Source organism: Sceloporus undulatus, chromosome 5 (assembly GCF_019175285.1).
Source record: "Sceloporus undulatus isolate JIND9_A2432 ecotype Alabama chromosome 5, SceUnd_v1.1, whole genome shotgun sequence".
In the NCBI taxonomy this organism is placed as follows: domain Eukaryota; kingdom Metazoa; phylum Chordata; class Lepidosauria; order Squamata; family Phrynosomatidae; genus Sceloporus; species Sceloporus undulatus.
The window spans coordinates 3,068,995-3,089,080 of record NC_056526.1 but is presented as its reverse complement, the minus strand read 5'-3'; the positions used below and the strand labels follow the sequence as shown (position 1 = coordinate 3,089,080).

Sequence of the window (20,086 nt, the reverse complement as noted above, 5' to 3'; positions counted from 1 at the left end):
TATGGGATTTTTTCGATCCCGAAAATTCGTAACTGGGTATTCGTATCCCGAGGTACACTGTAGCACACATGCAAGAAAATTAAAGAAGATCTGGGAAAGTGGTCTAAACTCAAACATCTTTCCTGGGAAAAATTGCGACGATCAAAATGAACGTGCTTCCAAGACGAAACTTCTTATTTCAAAATCTACCAGTATATCCCATATGAAATATATAGACAATTGGCAGAAAGAATTAACGGAATTCATCTGGAACGGCCGGAAGGCAAGAAGAAAATGAAAGTATAACGGAAGAAAGATCAAAAGGTGGATGTGCATTACAATTAAAGCCTACTATTATGCGTCCAGCCTATGTGGATTGAAGACTGGGTTAAATTGGAAAATAAAAGCTTATTGCTATTGGAAAGCACACAGTTAAATTCGTGTCCACGTCACTGTGGTACAATAAAATCAAAGCGAACAAAGTGTTTTCACATCATTTGTATAAGAAACTCTCTACTAAAATTTGGGTTAAAATCAAGGAACTTTCTTCCAAAATTACCTCATGGTTTTTAGCCAAGAAGCCTTATTCCAAAAACTAGAACATATGGCCTTCATGATGGTTAACATATAAGAAACTCCTAGAAAAAACGGGGAATTTAAGTCCATACAACTTATGGAAAACAGAAGGCCTCCTGGAAGATTGGTACCTATATAGGCAACGATGGGAAAGATTCAAATAGATAAAAAAATTGAGTATAAAAAACCAATCTGAAATGACGAAATATTTTTGATAAGAAAGGAAGACATATGTCCAAGTTTTATAAAGTTATAACAGAAGATTTTTTGGAACAGGAAACAGTTAAAGATACAATGATAAAATGGGCAAGAGAGATCGGCAAACCTATAGAGATGGAAAATTGGGAAAAGACCTGGCAAGAGAATAGCAAGTATACACTATGTCAAAATTACAAGGAAAACTTCTTGAAGATGTACTACCACTGGTACATATCACCGAATAAACTAAACTTAATATATAAGGCAGGTAACACAAGATGTTGGAAACGTCAGAAACCCAATGCTAATTTTTTCCACATGTGGTGGGAATGTAAATATGCTGGTCAATACTGGAAAGAAATTCACTGTGCAATATTAGAGATGTTCCAAATTCCTATCCCCTTTGATCCCCTCCTCTTTTTGCTGAACATGACTACCACAATAATGGATAAAAGTTTAGAGAAGAAATATCGAAGAATAACTCTGTATACAGTAACGTCAGCCAGAATAGTATACGCCAGCTGTTGGAAAAAACCTATAATGCCCACAAAAGAAGAATGGTTTCATAAACTATTAGAAGCAATGGAAATGGACATTCTAACGGCTCGTTTGAAAAACACCCAAACAGAAACAATCTGTGAAAGAGAAAAGGAATGGCTATGCGTGAAAAAGTATATAAAGGGGAAAATAATCTGATAATAAATATGTGCTTATGGCAGAAAGACTAGAGAAATAGCGAACACAAATAATAAAGAAAGACAAGGGTAAAATAGACTTAAGGTTTGGTATAATAGTTATTCTGAATAGGAGGAACCTGCAGAGCACAGACTTTCTTTTTTCTTTTCTGATATATCACATTGATGTTGAAATACACTTTGTTATTAGAGGAACTGGTACAACAATTGAAAATTAGAGAAGAGGAAACAAACTTATACGAGATAAACAAGAATGGTGGAGATTACTATGGAAGTGTAAAATACATGATGTAAACTTTGATGTAAGATCTAAGATATGACTAATGGATGGATGAAAGCTGATATGTTCCTTTATTGTGTTGTAATATGTTTTATGTGTATGTCTTAGTTTGTTTTGTTACGTGTATTTATAATTAAAATTCAATTTAAAAAAAATACACACAAACATAATTACATTTCTAGTTTTTTCTTTTAAATCCACATTCTTTTAATTGCTTTTATTTCTACTGATATTTTTTATCTTTTGTAAAGTGTGAATTTTTTAGTTGCATTGGTTTTAACCTGAGTCCCAGACTAGGTAAAAGGTGGGATGATGATGATAACAGTAACAGTACCACCACAGAGCAGTCTCCTCTTCCAGATGGGTGCGGCTACAACCCCCACCATTCCCAGCCAGCATGGGGGAAGGCTGCCCTAGAGAAATGCTCTGATGTGGAACTACCTGCAGAGTTACTAGCTATCACGTTTAGTTTATATAGATGGTCTCTTAAATAGAATCCTGTTGGTAACCTACGTTGGTACAAGTACTCTTATATTTTAGGGGACTACAGTTGTTAGGATGTTTCACAAGGTTTGTACAGTGGTCCTTTGGTATTTGCTGGGTTTTGCTTCCAGGACCGTCCATGGATACCAAAATCCATGGATGCTTGTCCCATTACATACAGTGGGGTATTTGTTGTTGTTGTTGTTGTTGTTGTTGTTGTTGTTACAGGGGGCCCTAGGGATCCACTGGGGTTTGGTTCCAGGACTCCCAGTGGATACTAAAATCTGTGATTGCTCAAGTCCCATTATATACAATGGGTATTATTATTATCGTTGTTGTTATTATTACAGTGAACCCTTGGTATCCCCTGGGGCTTGCTTCCAGGATTCCCCATGGATACCAAAATCCATGAATGCTCATGTCCCATTACATACAATGGCATAGGAAAATACTGTCCCTTATATAAAATGGCAAAATCAGAGTTTGTTTTTGGGAATTTATATTGTTGGGGGAATATTTTCTACCTGTAGATGCTTGAATCTGTGCATAAAAAACCCAAGGCTATAGAGAGCCAACTGTGTCTTGATTATGCTTAAACCTAAATAGGTTTAGCACCTGTGATAGCTAAACTAAAATCCAGAGCAGATTGCAGATTAGCCCTGCTGAGATGGGGTGTCCTCTTTGCTTTCCGCCAGAAGGTGAAAACGTTTGTATTCGGGCAGGACTTTGAATTTTAATTATGGAGTGGTTGTGTGTGTGTGTAAAATGATGAGCTGTCTTTTGTAAATATTTTATTGGGAATTACGTTTTAAATATGTTTTAAGTGTTTTTAACTATTTTTAATTATGTTTTTGGTAATAGTATTGTTGTTTACTTCTCCCCCCCACACACACACACTTTTGTAAATTAATGCTTTAGCTTGATCTTTTTAAACTTATTGTAAGTTGCCTTGAACTGTGATAGAAATAAGACTTGGGAGATGGATGGATGGATGGATGGATGGATGGATGGATGGATCAACCAACCAACCATAAACTCCATGCACCTCTGCAGTGATGGGGAAGCAGGTTTGGAACTCAGTACTCTCAGTGAATGATGCTGCTGTGTTTCACATGGTTTTGGGTACTTTGCAGAGGAACTCAGGACTGTTCGGGCTCAATATCAGGACCTGACAGATGAGTACCAGATCTTGCAGGAAAGCAACACCATCATGGTCCATCAGCTGGAGAGACTGGAGGCCATAAAGTACAGGTGAGTCTCAGAGTCCTATAAATGCATAAAGCTGTGCCATGCTGAGTTAGAAGTGACAAATACTGGAGAGCATGTAACAGAATCCACAAGAAAAATAGGAGAGATAACATCTCTAAGTCCTCTATTGATGGTCTTGTTTCAAAATAAAAAAATAAAGACCATCTACAGAGCACTTGGAGACATATCTCCCCTATTTATCTTGTGGATTTTGCTGAGTTAGACCAGTGCTCCATCTAGCCCAGTATTGTCTGTTCCACCCTTTCACCATGCTGCTCTCTTCCAGAGATATGAGGCTACAGAACCCATCATCCCAGGCACTGACTGCCACCAACCCCCTTTATCAGGAGTGTGTGTGTGTGTGTGTGTGAGTTGCAGGTATCTCTACTCACTTTCTCTGAGGTCAAAACACACTGAAGAAGTAATCCCGTTTGAGACCACTTTCACTGCCCTGGTTCAGTGCTAGGGGATCCTGGAAATTGTAGTTTATTGTGGCACCAGAGCTCTCTGACAGAGAAGCTTAAATGTCTCACAAAACTACACTTCCCAGAATTTCCTAGCATTGAGCCAGGGCAGTTCCTTCCAAATATATGATTCTATGAATGCTCTGTGGAAACCCAGAAATTCCTGCTGACTGACAGCAGTATATTTGCTAAAGCACAAACAGTCCCCACCATCCCTCCACCCCCAAATCCCTGTCATTCCCTCATCCTTCATCTCAACACCCCCTTATCCTATAACATCCCCCCTTCCCTCAGCCACCTTTCCATTTGCCTTCCTCTCATTGACAATTCTTCTTCCGGCAGGACCAGAACCAAGTCAGACGACTCGCAGTCTTTTGACTCAGACTCAGATTCAGACCTGGACACCGTTAACCCTCACATCCGCCGGGTCTCCATAGCCCGGAGGAACACCCTGCAGTCGGGTGGCAGTGTCTCCTTCAAATCAGTGGAGATCATGGGTGTGGGCAGTGAGTATGACGACGACAAGATGGAGAAGCTAGAGGAAGAGAGCGAATATGACCTGCAATGCCAGCTGGAGAAGGAGGAGAAGAAAGTGGAGCTGGTTCAGGCGCAAGTACGAGCATGGTGGCTAGGAGTTTCCCCTTTCCTTGGAGCACTGATGCTCTCTCTTTTGAGCACTCATGCTTGCCTTGGTCTTTGAGCTTGTTTGGAGGTTCAAGTGGGGAAGTCAATCATATACCCTTGATCGAAGAATGGTATACTTCTACTGTTGGGGATGGTTGTCCTCTTCCACTGAGTGTGCAGCTTTAGGAGGGAAGCACATGGATCAGAGGGAAGCACATGGATCAGTGAGGGGAGAAGGGAACACTCAGTTGGCCAACCAGATCACCTTCACATCCTTGGATGTGATCGCTAGGGCTGATGACTGATCTAGCCGGCTGGGCAGGTGTCCCCTTCCTCCCACACTGCTCCATGTGTGTCTCTCCCAAAATTGCACACTTAATGGAAGAGAATTATCCCAGGTAGAAGATGTGAGGAACTCAGCACAGGCTGACCTATGAGAGGTTACCTATGGCAGCTCATGCACCATAACAAGTTAAAAGAATAGGTTATGAGTCACAATGACCTGAGTCAAATCCTCATTGTTGTTTGGAGAGCCCCCCTGTAATAAGGCTTTTCAGAGAAACCTAAAGTAACATGCAGGCCCAGACATGTCACTTTTAGGAAAGAGCTGGGCAAAAGTATTTCAAAACCTAAAGTATAATTTCAGTTACCGTATATACTCATGTACAATTCGACCTCATGTATAAGTTGAGGGAAGGTTTCAGGGTGAAAATCATGGATTTTGATATGACCTGTGGATAAGTCGAGGGTAAAACTTAGGGGGCTATAACCAAGGATGGAAAGAGGAAAGTACCACGTCCATCCCTCCTTCTCCTTTGGACCTCTCCCCATCACCTAACACTGATTCCTTGGTGCTGGAGGACAGGTGTTAACACTGGATTGAGAAGGGAAGCAAGTGGTATTAAATGTTTCATCCATGGGAAGAGGAAGCTTGCAAATCAGACTGGAGAGGGAAGCAAATGGTGTTCAATGGGGAGTTTTTTCCATGGGAAGAGGAGGCTTGCAAATTGGACTGGGGACCTCTTTCACACACAAATACAGAAAAACATGTACTTCGAGGCACCAAGAGTAGGGCATCAGACTTGCTTGTTGTAAGCAGCACTAGCAGTACTTTCTAAGCAGTACTAGTTATTGACCCATATATAAGTCAACCCAGGATTTAGGGATCAATTTTAGGGCATAAATTTCTCAACTTATAGTCGAGTATATATGCTTCGGAAAATGGAAAAACCAAGGTTGGCTTTTTGGAATTAATTTTGTTGGCATATTTTCGAGCTGTGGATGGTCGAACCTATGGATGCAGAATCCATGGATATAGAGGGCCAACTGTATATTTATTAGAAAAAGAAGGAAGGTAGGTAGGTAGCTAGAAAGGAGGTTAATAGGGGAATTTTTTTTTAGAAACTATAAGACTACCTAGTAAAAGTGAAGATGAGAGGGGAGATGCTGAGACGGGCTGGACAGAAATCACACGGTTTGGGGGGATATTAGGGAGAAAAGCATTTGAAATGCTAGATAAGAAGTGAATTCAGGTATGGAATAGTATGTGTGAGTTGAACATATGTATGATATTGTAGTCAGAAGAACTAGTACTTGAACCAAAAGGGAGAATGAAAAGTGGTGAGAAAAATATGGTGACAACCATGAAAGGATGGAAACAGAGAAACCTGAAAAGAACAGAAGAATATTCTGCACACAGTCCAAAGCAGAGAAAAGATTGAAAATGGTTGTGGTGGGAGAATGAGGACAGAAAAAAGACCTAAAATAGTTTAGCACATAGAAGATGAATTGAAATCTGGGTCAGGACATTTTGGTTTGAATGAGCAAAGCACAAACTGTGTTGCTTGCTAGGGATCCGTATCATCAGTGATAAACTGAAGTTCTTTAGAAAGGGAAGGAAAGAGATGTCTCTGTTCCTAGCCAGGTGGAGGGGCTTGTGGGAGTGAGAAGGCAATTGTTATTGCTATTATTAATTATAGACAGTAAAGCAAAACAACATAAAACAAAACAAAAAGTATAGTAGACAGCATCTATAAAGACAGTGATAGCAAGGAATCTTTTTAACACCTAGTATTTCATATATACAATTTAAAAGCAAATACATAAATAAATCTTATTTTGTATTTTACATCTTCTGCTTAAATGGATAATCGAAGAATTGGAGCAACAAGGGCTGCTGTTACACTGCAGAATTAATGCAGTTTGACACTGCTTTAACTGTCATGGCTCCATCCTCTGGATTCCTGGGATTTGTAGTGTTTGTGGCACCAGAGCTCTCTGAGAGAGAAGGCTAAATACCTCACAGAACTACAGATCCTAGCATTCCATAGCATTGGACCATGGCAATTAAAGTGGGGTCAAGCTGCATTAATTCTGCCGTGTAGATCTAGCCAAGGACAAACTTAAGTCAAGGAATGAACTCGAGGAGAAGGAGAATTGGAAGCAAAGGCATACAGGAGCTGTAGATTCAAGAGAGGACAAAGGAACAGGGCGAAGCAACAAGGTTATAGCTAGGGGTTTGGAGAGGGTTTCTGTCCCTCATAGGAATTTTTCCTTGGTCCCCAGCCTTCAGCATTGCAGTAAATGTTGCACTTCACTTCAGTTGAACAGTTAGAAACAGAAATCAAATAGACAAACATGCATATCTCGTCTAAACGCTATTCTTTACAAATCTAAAATTTAATCAAACAAGCACAAAAAGACTTCCTTTACTGTGAATATAGATTTTGAAAAAATAGAAACTTATTCAAAGTTAGGTGACTTTCTGATACCTGTATTAGTCTCATCTTATGTGGCTCTTACTTTAGGGTCCAACGTTTCCATCTAGACTGTCTATCCTGTTTCTTTTTACCTTTCTCGTTTTATTCCAGATTTGTTAAGTATGACCTTTTCATAGTTCCACACTGTATCACACAATCCTAGACATTTTACAACCTTTGAGCTTCAAGTTGAAAAGATAAACATCTTATCCTATAACAGTCACAAAATCTTAAAGCATTTTTTAAAAGTTTACTGTACTAGAGCTATTATACTCCCCCCCACGTAATGTCTGTTATTTTATGTATAGAGTGTTTCTTTTTTAAATAATAATAATTAAAAAATAAAGTTAAATAAAGGAAATAGAAATCAAAGAGAATTCAAAGAGAATAAAAGAGGCAAGTGACTAAGCAAAGGCAAAGACAGAAAATAGAAGTGCCAAGTCAGATTAAGGGCAAAACCCCATTGAGCTCAGTCCTTGTTCTCTGGCTGCATCCGCACTGCAGAAATAATCTGGTTTGACACCACTTGAACTGCCATGGCTCCATGCTATGGAATTCTGGGAATAGTAGTTTGTTGTGGCATGGGAGCTTCACACAACAAATGACCATTCCCAGAATTCCATAGCATGGAGCCATGGCAGTTCAAGTGGTGTCAAACCGGACTATTTCTGCAGTGCAGCTGCAGCCCTAGTTGGCCTGAGTGATAGCCCAGAGATATGAAGGTTATAGAAAAACCATTAAGGTCTCTTGCCGACTGCACAGTTCTAGTTTGTTGGACCCTCTTTTTTTTTTTAAATTAAACTTTATTATTTACATGGTACATAAAACAAATGACATGATCCATAATTCATAATATGCTCCCCCCCTCCCCACTCACAAACAGACACTCAAAGGAAATACATTTCATTTAAATCAACAATCATTTTCGGAGATATGGAAAATATCATTAATTATATTTTTTTACTTCTTCTTTCCTGTGGTTTGACCCCTCTTTCACTGTCATGACTTCATCTTATGGCATCCTGGAATCTGTAGTTTGGCATGAGGACTTGGATTTCTGTACTCCACTCCTCTGAACATCAGCGCTATAGCTCTCTGGCAAAGAATTCTAATTCCCTCCCCAAACTACCAATCCAATGAATCAAATCCAATAAAGCTAACTCTTGCCAAGAAAACCCTATGATACAGTGGCCATTAGTGACGGTGGACATGATGGCATATAACAACAATAAACTGAACATAACACCAAATGTTAATTGTCTTCCAGTAATTTTCAGTCTATGGTGACCCCTATGAATGAGAGATCTCCAAGTCTTGCAAAGTCAGGGCTGTGATTTCCTTGATGGAATCAATCCACCTGTAATCTGGTCTTCCTCTTCTCCTATTGCCTTCCTCTTTTCCCAGCATTATTGCTCTCTCATGATAAATAATAATAAATAAAAATTTTATTTGTATACCGCCCTTCCAATGATCAGGGCGGTGAACAACATATTAATAATACAAATACAAATACACCACAATCCATATTAAAATACAACCATATTAAAATCAAAATTAAAACCCCATCAGCCAGCTGCCATTGCCATCGAAGGGGGGGAAGACTAGCTGGAACTTAATTCGGGGAATGCTGATCGAAATAGGAAGGTTTTTAACTCCCTCCTAAACTGGGCCAGGGAGGTGGCCTAGCGGAGCTCTATGGGCAGCGTATTCCAGAGGGCCGGGGCGACGATGGTGTATGACCTCCTCGTTGTGGAGGCTAGTCTAGCCCCTGGAACCCTCAGTAGTTGCTGCCCAGATGTCCTGAGGGTGCAGGGCGGAATGTATGGGGAGAGGCGGTCCTCCAGGTATCCTGGGCCCAAGCCATGTAGGGCTTTATAGGTGATCACCAACACCTTATACTGTGCCCGGAAGCGAATGGGCAGCCAATGCAGATCTTTAAGTATAGGTGTAATATGACTGGCCCTGGAAGTGCCAGTGACCAGTCTGGCTGCCATATTCTGTACCATCTGTAGCTTCCGGGTATGGTATAAGGGTTGCCCCATGTAGAGCGCATTGCAGAAATCCAATCTAGAGGTTACCAGAGCGTGTACCACCATTTCAAGATCTCTCTGGGCCAGGTATGGGCGCAGCTGGCGAATAAGCCGAAGCTGATAACAGGTGCTCTTGACCGTCGCATTCACCTGAGCTGTGAGGTGAAGCGACGAGTCAAGAAGCACCCCCAGACTGCGCACGGAGTCCTTCACAGGGAGCGTGACCCCGTTCAGGACAGGTGGAACCACCGCCATTCCTGGACCAGGAGAACCTATCACTAGTACCTCCGTTTTCTCTGGATTCAACTTGAGTCGGTTTTCCCTCATCCAGCCCATTACCGACTCCAGACAGGCCACGAGAGGAGAGACGCCATCCTCGGTCACTGCATCAGTCGGAGACATAGAGAAGACTATTTGGGTGTCATCAGCGTACTGATAACCCTGCACCCCATGTCTCCGGATGATCTCTCCCAGCGGTTTCATGTAAATGTTAAATAGCATGGGAGACAGAATGGCTCCTTGAGGGACCCCAGATGTGAGGGCCCTCTTATTGGAGCACACATCTCCCAGCTGCACCATCTGGAACCTCCCAGAGAGGTAGGATCGGAACCACTGGAGCACAGTGCCCCTGATTCCCACCTCTGCCAGGCGCTCCAGAAGGATACCATGGTCTATGGTATCGAAAGCCGCTGAGATGTCCAAGAGCACCAACAGGGACACGCTTCCCCTGTCGATGCCCAGACGGAGATCATTGACCAAGGCGACCATGATACGTCCAATAGCTGCAGTTTAGTCATATTGGCTTGTAAGGGGAGTTCAGGCTTGATTTGTTCCTGGAACCATTCATTTGTCTTTTCATCAGTCTACAGTATTTGTAGAACTCTCCTCCAGCACCACATTCCAAATGCATTGATTTTCTTCCTGTCAGCTTTCTTCGCTGTCCAAATTTCACAACCATACATGTAAATCGGAAACAGTGTCCAGTGTCATGGACAATTCTGACTTTGGATTCTTATCTGCAGTAGTTCTTTCATAGTTTCTGAGTCTCAGGCTTCTGATTTCTTGCCTACAGTCTCCATTTTGATTAATGGCTGAACCAAAGTAATTGAAATTTAACTATTTCATTGTTACTAACTATACAGTTATGTAAACCACCTATGGTCATTGTGTTGATATTCTCATTTTTAACTGTAATCCATTTTTGACACTTTCTTCCTCAACTTTACTTAATAGTAATTCCAGGTCTTTGCTGTTTTCTGCCAGTAGCATGGTATCACCTAAATATCTTAAATTGTTGGTGATTCTTCCCCCAGTTTTTGCACCCGCTCAATTTCCTCTTGAACTTCAGCATAGAATCTCTCATTTCTTTGTCTTCTGCCTCTTTAATTGGACCATAAACTTCAATTGTAGTTATACTGATGGATTTTCCCTTATTGATATTGTTTGGTCAGACTTAAAATTATTCCCATGATGGCTTTTACTAACTGTTTCCTCACTCTTAATGCCACTCTATTTCTTCTTAAAATCTTCATAGCCTGAATAACATAATTTGATTGAAAATGCCCCATTCCTGTCCACTTTAGCTTGCTCACCCAAAGCATTGCAATATTTATATGTTCCATTTCTTGTTTTACTGAGTTTAGCTTCATGCTTCTCCAATTCCATGGTCCTATAATATGTGTTGTGTTGCTTCAGACTTTCCTATCACCTCTGAGCATGTCAACAGCTGAATGTCCTTTTGGCTTAAGTCCAGCTGCGTCATTAGTCATAGCGCTATTTGAAGTTGTCCTCTGCTCTGCCCAGGTAGCGCATTGAGTGCCATCTGACCTGGGAGTCTCATCTTCTGGCACTGTCTCACGTTTCATTTTGGAACAATGTCTCATTACTTGGTTTTCAAGGCAGAAGGCTTCAGGAGTGGTTTACCAGTGTGTCCTTCTGTGGAGTGCTAACCAGTGTTAGCTATAGTGCCACTAGCATTGTTGCTGAGAGATCCCCTGCCAGTGTCACCTTTTACTGCTGGTGCCCAGTAGCTTTTGGCCCATGTAGGCCTCAGTTCAATAGGCCCATAGTGTAGTGTAAAGAACCGCATGCCGATATAGGTCATCACAGTACTTTGCAACCCCCATGCAGAATAGCAACATAGGGTAACGTGTAGACAAATGCTAGAATTGTGCAACGAGCAAACCACAAAGTGCAATGTGCAATGGCCACAGAGGCAGCATAGTAAGGCAGGAGAACAAGCCATTGTTGTTGTGCAATGTTGTGGGTTGTGCAGCAGCATTTCCACTATTGTGCCCTGAATGTGCCCACTATGCAACGTCGCACTCCGTGGTTCTTCACTCCCACCTAAATGTTAGGAAGAACATCCTGACAGTAAGAGTGGTTCGACAGTGGAAGATGCTGCTTCCTTGGAGGGTGGTGGAGTCTCCTTTGGAAGTGAAACTGGGCTTCTAGAACCAATTTTTAAAAAGCAATTGGACTTGGTTCTGCAAGTGGGCTTTTGGGACAAGTCTGCTTGTGAGCTTTCCACTCTCTTGGTTCATCATGGAATGGGGAATATAGATTGTGTCCTTTCTGCCTTATGCTATCTGCATTCTCAGAACGAGGTTCTATAAACCCAATAAGCTTTTATGCAGTTCAGCTGTGATTCCCAGCAGTGGTTCCCAAACTTTGCTCCTCCAGACGGTTCAGAGTTCAGCTTCCATAATTCCTTGGCCAAGTTGGCTCCTGGGTGCTCAGGGCTTCTGGGAGCTGAACAAATGGGGGACCAAAGGTTGGGAACCACTGACTTAGAGCATCCAGCTGGCAAAGAAGGCATGGCATTGCGTATTTAGGGATTGGTTATCAAGGGGTAGGACATCTCACAGAAAGCAAGCCTCCTTGCCCCACTTGTGACCCACAACCATACTGCTTACAACCCGTCATCTTGGCATTGTGTCCTGGTTGACAGTCCTCTCCCCAGTTTCAGGCGAAGTAGTCAAAAACCAGGAAACAGACCAGAGGGCTTCTGTAAGTGACTGGTCAGCCCTGTTAGGGCCATGCAGATGAGAAAGGTTGCTAAGGCATCCTTCTCAAACCCAGGCAGCAGCCCAGATGGATTGGACTATATTTCCCATCACCACATGGTTTTGCTGGCTGGTGATGCTGAACCCAGTCTGCACTGTACAAACAATGCCATTGACACCACTTTAACTGCCGTGGCTCCATCCTGCAGAATCCTAGGTTTTGTAGTTTGGTCACCAGCACTCTTTGGCAGAGAAGGCTAAAGGCCTTGTGAAACTATAGACCCTAGCATCCCATAGGATGGAGCTACAGCATTTAAAGTGGTATCAGACTGCCTTATTTGTACAGTGCTCCCGGGGGGAATCATAGAAGCTTTGCTTGACGCTCCCCCTCTGTGCCTCCTTCTTGCATTGGCAGCATGATCCACCTCAAGACAGTCTGTACGTAAGGGAGATCAAGTCCCAGGCCAGCCACACAGACAGGAAGAGTAGAGTAAAAGAAAAAAAGAAAAAAGATGTCATCGAAGAAAGGGAGGAAGATGAAAATAAGGTAGGAATGGAAGGCATTTCGTTGATTTTAAAAAGTAGCCAACACTCCAGGGAGAAGGAAGAGTGAGCTAGTGAGCTCCAAGAAGGATTAAGGGCAGAGAGAAACCAACTCAGTTCAGCCCTGTCCTTGTTCCCCAGCTGGAGGCTAATGCAAAATGAGTGTGGCTCCAGGGAATGGATATCATTCTTCCCTAACTTTTCTTCTTAAGGGAAGCAAAGAGTAATTTTAGCAATTTTCTTCCTGCTGATTTAAAGTCTTCAACAGTCACACACATTGCAAAGCCTGTGCACAATTTGGGACTTATTTCCAACTTTTCTGTACAGAAACAGCATTTTCTGCACAGAAAATAATATTTATTTTAGCACAAAAATATTTAGATGCATTTCTGCACAAAAAAAGCTGTTTTCCTCACAAAACCACACATGAGTTTTGTTCATGTTTGCATAAGTTTCAAAATGTGAACATTTACATCAGTCCAGGATTTTTCTCTTCAGGGTTTCTTGATGTTTGAAAAACATATTTTCAACCCTTTTTTATGGTTTTTCCAGGCTGTGAGGCCATGTTCTAGAGAGTTTATTCTTGACTTTTCATCATCAGCTGTGACTGGCATCCTCAGAGAATGCTGGCATGGAAGAGAGTGGGGAATATATACTGTATACTGTTGGTTGAGAAGAAGCAATTTACATGTTCATCTGTGTATTGTTATGTGGTTGAATGGCAAGGCTTCAGAGTATTATCCATTTACTTAATGATCCATTGTCTGCTGGGCATTCCCCTGACCCTGGGTGGTTTTCATCTGCATTTGCTGGGCCCAGTCATTACAGAAACACATCACTGTTATAGGATAAGCTTTCTTGGTGGTAAATAATACAGCTGGTGGCTTACAGAGGAAACATCATTTGCTTTTCACTGGCATCTCCTTGCAGCAAGTCATAGCAAAGGGGCCCCATAGTGTCTCTTCCACTGCTGACACCCCAGTTCCCCATGGCTGGCTAAATGGAGTCCTTGAGGTGGGGCGTATCTGCCCTCCGCCCATGTCTGAGTCCCACGGAAATGAACTTCCAACAGTTATATAGTGCAGAAGCAAATAAAGTTAAGTAAACTGCCCAGATTTGACCCATCTCCCATCCAAATTGCTACAGGTTGTTAAAAGGGAAGTTTACTTTGTTTTGCTTTGATTGAGAGTTCCTGCATGGCCAGGGGTTGGACTGGATGGCCCTTGTAATCTCTTCCAACTCTATGATTCTGTGATTCTACTCCTCCAATCTGTTCTCGGCTTTTTGCCTCTTCTCACCAAAACTGTATAAGATGGCCTACTGAGTACTGGTTAAACCTGATGCTACTGGACGGCTGCTAATGTTTAGCTGTACAGCTAACAAGGATTCTAAAATCCATCTTCCTGGTGACAGAGGCCATACCCATTGTACCCTTCTGTCTAGGGCATGATGTGGCTTCTAATCCGAACAACAACAGGAAGGAAAGACTTTAGCCAAAGATACCCAAACCACCAAAAAATAATAATCCAAACTGTATTACAGATACATACTAAAAAAAGCAACAGGAGTCTGATGTAATGGAATGTAGCGGCAAAATAAATTGAAAATAATGGTTGCAGCCCATGCAAAAACCCAAGTATAATGAACATCAAAACACACAATTGAACAAGAAGATAAACATCCTTGAAGCACATGTTTTCTCCAAAGAGAAACATACATAGAACACAACCAAAAGACATAACGCAACATTCGAAGTCAGCTCAGCGTGGACAAATTCTGAGATCCAAAACAGGCTGCGGAAATAATCCAGTTTGTGACCACTTAATTGCCCTATCTCAGTGTTAAAAAATCCTGGCAATTGTAGTTTATTGTGGCACCAGAGCTCTCTGATTGAGAAGACTAAATGAATCACAAAACTACAGTTCCCAGAATTCCTTAGCATTGAGCCAGGGCAGTTAAAGTGGTCTCAAACTGGATTATTTCTGCAGGGCCTGAGTTTGCAAAAATAAACCCTGTCATCTGAAACGTGTTTCATGAATGTCTTGCCCTCCAACTATCCCAATTTGGCAGGAGCAGTCTGACTTAAGCCTCAGCTGTCCCACTTTTTCAGCTGCTGTTAAAATGGCCTGGTTTCTCTCTCCTGTTCCCATTACTTTTGCACTTTGAGCTCAGTTTGCAGCAACCATTTGTCCTTAGCTTACTTCTGTTGCTGCAAACTGAGCTCAAAGTGCAAAAGTAGTTTGCACTTAGTTAACTCAACAGGGAAGAAAGAAGAGGAAGAATCTTGCCCTTCCCTGTAGGCTCAGGCAAAAGCAAACTGCTGCAGCCTCTCCTGGTTTGCCTGTTCTTCCTTATGAATAACTTTTGCCATCTTGATCACATTCTGATGTTGCTTGGTTGCAAATGTCCTGGTTTTCACCTGTGAAATGTTGGAGGGAACTGTGTATTTTCCAAATTCATTATAATTGGTGGTGGTGGTTTTTTGCATTGGCTTTTATTGACATTATTTTCATTTTATTTTGCAACTATGTTCCATTGCATCCTCCTATTGTTATGTTGTTATTGTTTATGAATTTTGAGGGGCTTGCAATCTGACAGATCCAAGGGGTGCTGGGGCAAATGGTGTTGCAGCACAGAGGTGGTGATGCTTTTCTTGACGGCTTGCCCTCTCTGCCATCTTCTTCCTCCCCCCTCCCTTTATCCTTGCAGTGTGACCAAGCCCAGCACAGTCTGCGTGAATTGGAGGGCAAGTGCCAGCTCAGCCAGACTGAGTGGGAGCAGTTGCATGAGGAGCTTCGGTTGTGCAAAGAGGAGATCGAGCGGCTCAATGGCACCATCCCCATTGGCGGACGGGTAATCCCTCCAGAGCAGTGGGGCACAGAGAAGGGCTCAAAGGGGACGGGACATCGAGACTACTGGGTTCAGCTAGAGGACCAAGGCTTCTTAGCTCTACTCAGCATCAGCCTGTAGGAACCAGGCATGATGAGCTCCAGTTTGCTTCTCTCTGAGACATCTTGCCTGGTGTGTTGACCATCAGTGGCGTCTCCAGCCCTCGTGTTACCCAGGAGTGGTGGAGGCCAAAAGGGTGCCCTTGACCCTCTTCTTTGCCACTACAGCAGAGGTGTTCTCATGAGGAGGCTTCTGCTGCTATGGCAAGCCAGGAGGGCCCTCCCAGGTGTCACCCCTCTTCTGGGGTACCACCTGGTGCAGTCTGTACCCCCTGCACCCTCCTTGTGATGCCATTGTTGGCAATCCAGGACTAAAGAGGTATGAACCCCTGACAAGAAGTAGGACTCTTGCAAAATCTGTGAGCGCATGGCATCTGACTCTATGATGGCCCTTTAGTGAAATAATCTAGAGTAGGTAAACTGCTTTTTTTATCATGACTCCCAGAATCTCCAGCCAGCATGGTGATTCTGGGACAGTAGACCAAAAAAGTAACATCTCCCAAACTGGGGGCCAGGCTGAAAAACAACTTAGTTCCCTAACAGCAGGGATGTCTATTTTCTATTATATCTGGGAGTCTCGCCATCTTCCAAGTTGGGAGTGTAGTTTGCCACATAAACCGATCCCCTCACTTCATGGTCAGGTGCCGTAATAAAGTTGGCACCTTGTAGCACAGATGCTTTCCCAGTTATTGAGCTCTGTACATCATCAGTATTTCCTAGTTTGGGAGCAGATGTGCTGGGGGGCAATGTGCTGCAGCATTGTGTACAGGTACCCTTCAAACAGTTCCATATTTCATCCCTCTTGCTTACAAAATGCATAACTCATTGATGGAATTTGCTGCCACAAGAGGTGGGGCAATGACCACTAGCTCAGAGGGCTTGAAACAGTGATGAAGACCAATTGTGGCAGAGGATAGGCCAATCGTTCACCATGAGTGAGGATGTCTCTGTGGAATCTCCACATTCAGGAGCAGTGTACCTCTAATTCCAGTTGCTGTGTAGCAACAGTGGGAGAAGACTGTTGCTTTCAAGTCTCACTTGGGGGCTTCCCTGAACCATCTGGTTAACTCATTTAGGAATTAGGATGCTGATCTACATGGCCTTCAGGTCTGATCCAGCCAGTCTCTTCTTTATGCAATTAAAATTTAAAAAGAGAGACATGCAGCACCAAGGCGTGGGATGTTAGAGCCTGCTTCATCCCCTTTGGGTCTGGACGACTGCTGCTGCCTAGAGGGTCCCCTTTTGTGGTCTAACCTCTCTCTTTTCTCTCCTTCCTCCTGCCTCCTTGGCTCATCACCCCCTTTGTGGTCTTTGTGGTGTCACCTCCATCATCCACTCCACGCTCCCTCCTCCTGGCTCCTTGCCCAGGTCCCACGTGCGCCCGACCCTCCCATAATCTCACTCCCTTTCATAGGACTGGTTGTTATAGTGGCTCTGCTCTGGTGTTGGTGGGCCGAGACCTCATCCTAACCCTGATCAGGTATTGTTGGGATCTGCTTCTTCCACTGGGCTGACGCGCTTTGCTTTGCCTGACTGCCCGAGAGGCTGTGCTTTCCCTGTCCCCCAATTTCTGTTGCTTTCTGCCTGCCCTCCCTTCCTACAGTCACATCCTACCTACTGTCCTTCTCCTGAACCCACTGCCTCTTCCTTGCCCATCTCCTGTCTCAGCCTCCTTTTCCCCTTCTCATGCAAGGATCTATTCCAGATAGTTGCGGTTATGCCTCTGGTTCTACTCACTTGCCAAAAAACTAGAGGATAGTAATAATCTCATAATCCCCTTTTGGCCCAAACTATGGGGCAGTACAGACTGGTGTTTAAATGCTGCCCCTTTTTGTTGCGCAACGTTACCGCAGCAAGCAAATGGAACAGTAACACTGTACAGCAAAAAAGGAGCCGCCTAGAGTGGCTCCTTTTTTGCAGCATTGTAATGCCTGCGTTACGCCCCTTCCTTGCTGCGACGTGTGGGTGATCAGACACCCACATGTCATCCATATGCCCCCCATGTGGGTGGTGCCGCTGAATAGTGGTGCTACTGGCACATTAGTGTGCGGTCCCGAGCCCTACTATCGCCGCCAGGACGTCATGTCCTGGCGGTGTGTATCAGGCTGTATATGAGGTGCTAAATGGGAATCATAGCCCCAGGAGTAAGAGAGATATCTAAGGTTTGCTAACTTTGGCTAAACGGTTTTAATACATATTTTAACATACTATATACACACACACACTGGACCCTTGTGTTACACAGGGGATCTGTTCTGGACCCCGCCGCGTAAGGCAAATTCCGCCTATGCTGGAGCCCCATTCACTTGAATGGGGCTTGTGTGCACGCCGCGCACGCCCCCATTCATCTGAATGGGACATGCCACCCCTTGCATCCCGCGGCTTGAGTGTGTAAGCTCAAAGCCGTGTATAATGCGGGCCCACTGTATATATACACACATACAATCTCATAAATAAAATACATGTAATAATAAAAAAGCGGAGGGTAGTAATAATCTTACGCAAGCAAAATTATGCTCAAATTTCTGTAGCATAGTCTCCAACCATACATGGAGAGAGAAATCCCAGAGGTTCAAGCAGGATTCAGGAAAGGAAGAGGCACCAGGGACCACATTGCAAACATATTATGACTAATAGAGCCCACCAAGGAATTCCAAAAGAAAATCAGCATGTGCTTTATAGCAAGGCCTTTGACTGCATAGATCATGATAGTCTATGGAACACCCTTCAAGACATGATGGGAGTGCTAATACATCTCGATAGTCCTAAAGAGGAATCTTTACTCAGGACAAGAAGTCACTGTCAGGACAAAACAAGGAGAAACAGAATGGTTCCCACTTGGCAAATGGGTCAGGCAAGGATGGATCCTTTGACCCTATCTGTTCGATTTGTATGCACAACATACTATGCGAAAAGCAGGCTTGAACACAGAAGAAGGAGTGAAAATATGAGGCAGGAATATCAACAATCTAAGGTATGCAGATGACACAACGCTACTAGCAAAAAACATCACAGACCTAGAGAAACTACTAAGGAAGATCAAGGAAGAAAGTGCAAAAGCAGGCTTTTATTGAACATAAAGAAAAGAAAGATAATGACCATGGAGAATCTACACAAATTTAACCTAGAAAATGAGGAAATAGAAATAGTGAGAGTTCTCATACCTGGAATCAAACATTGATCAGAGCAGGGATTGCAGTCAAGAAAGCATAAGAAGACTAAGAATGGGGAGGCAGATACGAAAGAACTAGAGAAGATCCTAAAATGTTAAGATGTACAACTGAGCAAGAAAGTTAGAATCGTATAAGCAATTGTATTCCTATTACCAAGTATGGATACAAGAGCTGGACAGTGAAGAAAGTGGATAGGAAGAAAATCAACTCCTTTGAGATGTGATGCTTGAGAAGAGTGCTGAGGACAAGCAAGAAGTTAAACAAATGGGTGCTAGACCAGATCAAAGCAGAAACTTTTCTGGAAGCCAAGATGACTAGACTCAGGTTGTTGTACTTTGGCCACATCATGACAAGGCATGAATAATAGGAAAAGAAAATAATGGTAGGAAAGGTGAAGTGAAGCAGAAAGAGAGGAAGACCACATGTCAGATGGATGGACTCTATTAAGGAAGTCATGGGTATGAATTTGCAGGACCTGAGCAGAGCAGTGGAGGACAGGGAGCCTTGGACATATCTCATCCATGGAATCGCCATGGGTTGAGATCAATTCGGTGGATAACAAAAAACAACAACTAATAATAATAATAATTGTTATTATTCACTAAGTTATAGCAGCTTCTTACCAGCTAGTTGTGGTTACACCTCTGGCTGATACCTAGGTTTCACTCACTTGTCAAAAAAAGTGAAGGGGAATTATTATTATTATTATTCCCTAACTTATAGCAGCTTTATACCGGACAGTTGTGGTTGCACCTCTGGAGGAAGCCCAGGTTCTACCTACTTGCTAAAAAAGTGGAGAGTAATAACAACAACAATAACAAATACTACTATTATTATTTACTAATTTAAAGTAGCTTCATGCCAGACATTTGTGGTTGCACCTCTGGAGGAAGCCCAGGTTCTACCTACTTGCTAAAAAAGTGGAGAGTAATAATAATAATAATAATAATAATAATAATAACAACTACTACTACTACAACTACTACTACAACTACTACTACTATTATTCACTAATTTAAAGTAACTTCATGCCAGACAGTTGTGGTTGCACCTCTGGAGGAAGCCCAGGTTCTACCTACTT

General features: G+C 42.8%; 1 protein-coding gene across 3 annotated transcripts in view; it reads left to right on the top strand.

Annotated features, from left to right (window-relative positions):
- LOC121932200 (coiled-coil domain-containing protein 136-like) overlaps positions 1-20,086 on the top strand; it is a 33,775-nt gene that overhangs the window by 7,437 nt on the left and 6,252 nt on the right. Inside the window, exons 2-6 of one of the 3 annotated variants that reach the window (XM_042470675.1) lie at positions 3,345-3,462; positions 4,266-4,536; positions 12,757-12,888; positions 15,594-15,737; positions 17,201-17,312. In XM_042470675.1, coding sequence (XP_042326609.1) covers positions 3,345-3,462; positions 4,266-4,536; positions 12,757-12,888; positions 15,594-15,737; positions 17,201-17,302 — 767 coding nt within the window. In that variant the 3' untranslated portion in view covers positions 17,303-17,312. The remainder of the gene's footprint in view (positions 1-3,344; positions 3,463-4,265; positions 4,537-12,756; positions 12,889-15,593; positions 15,738-17,200; positions 17,313-20,086) is intronic. The other 2 variants (XM_042470674.1, XM_042470676.1) reach the window with 2 other exon arrangements.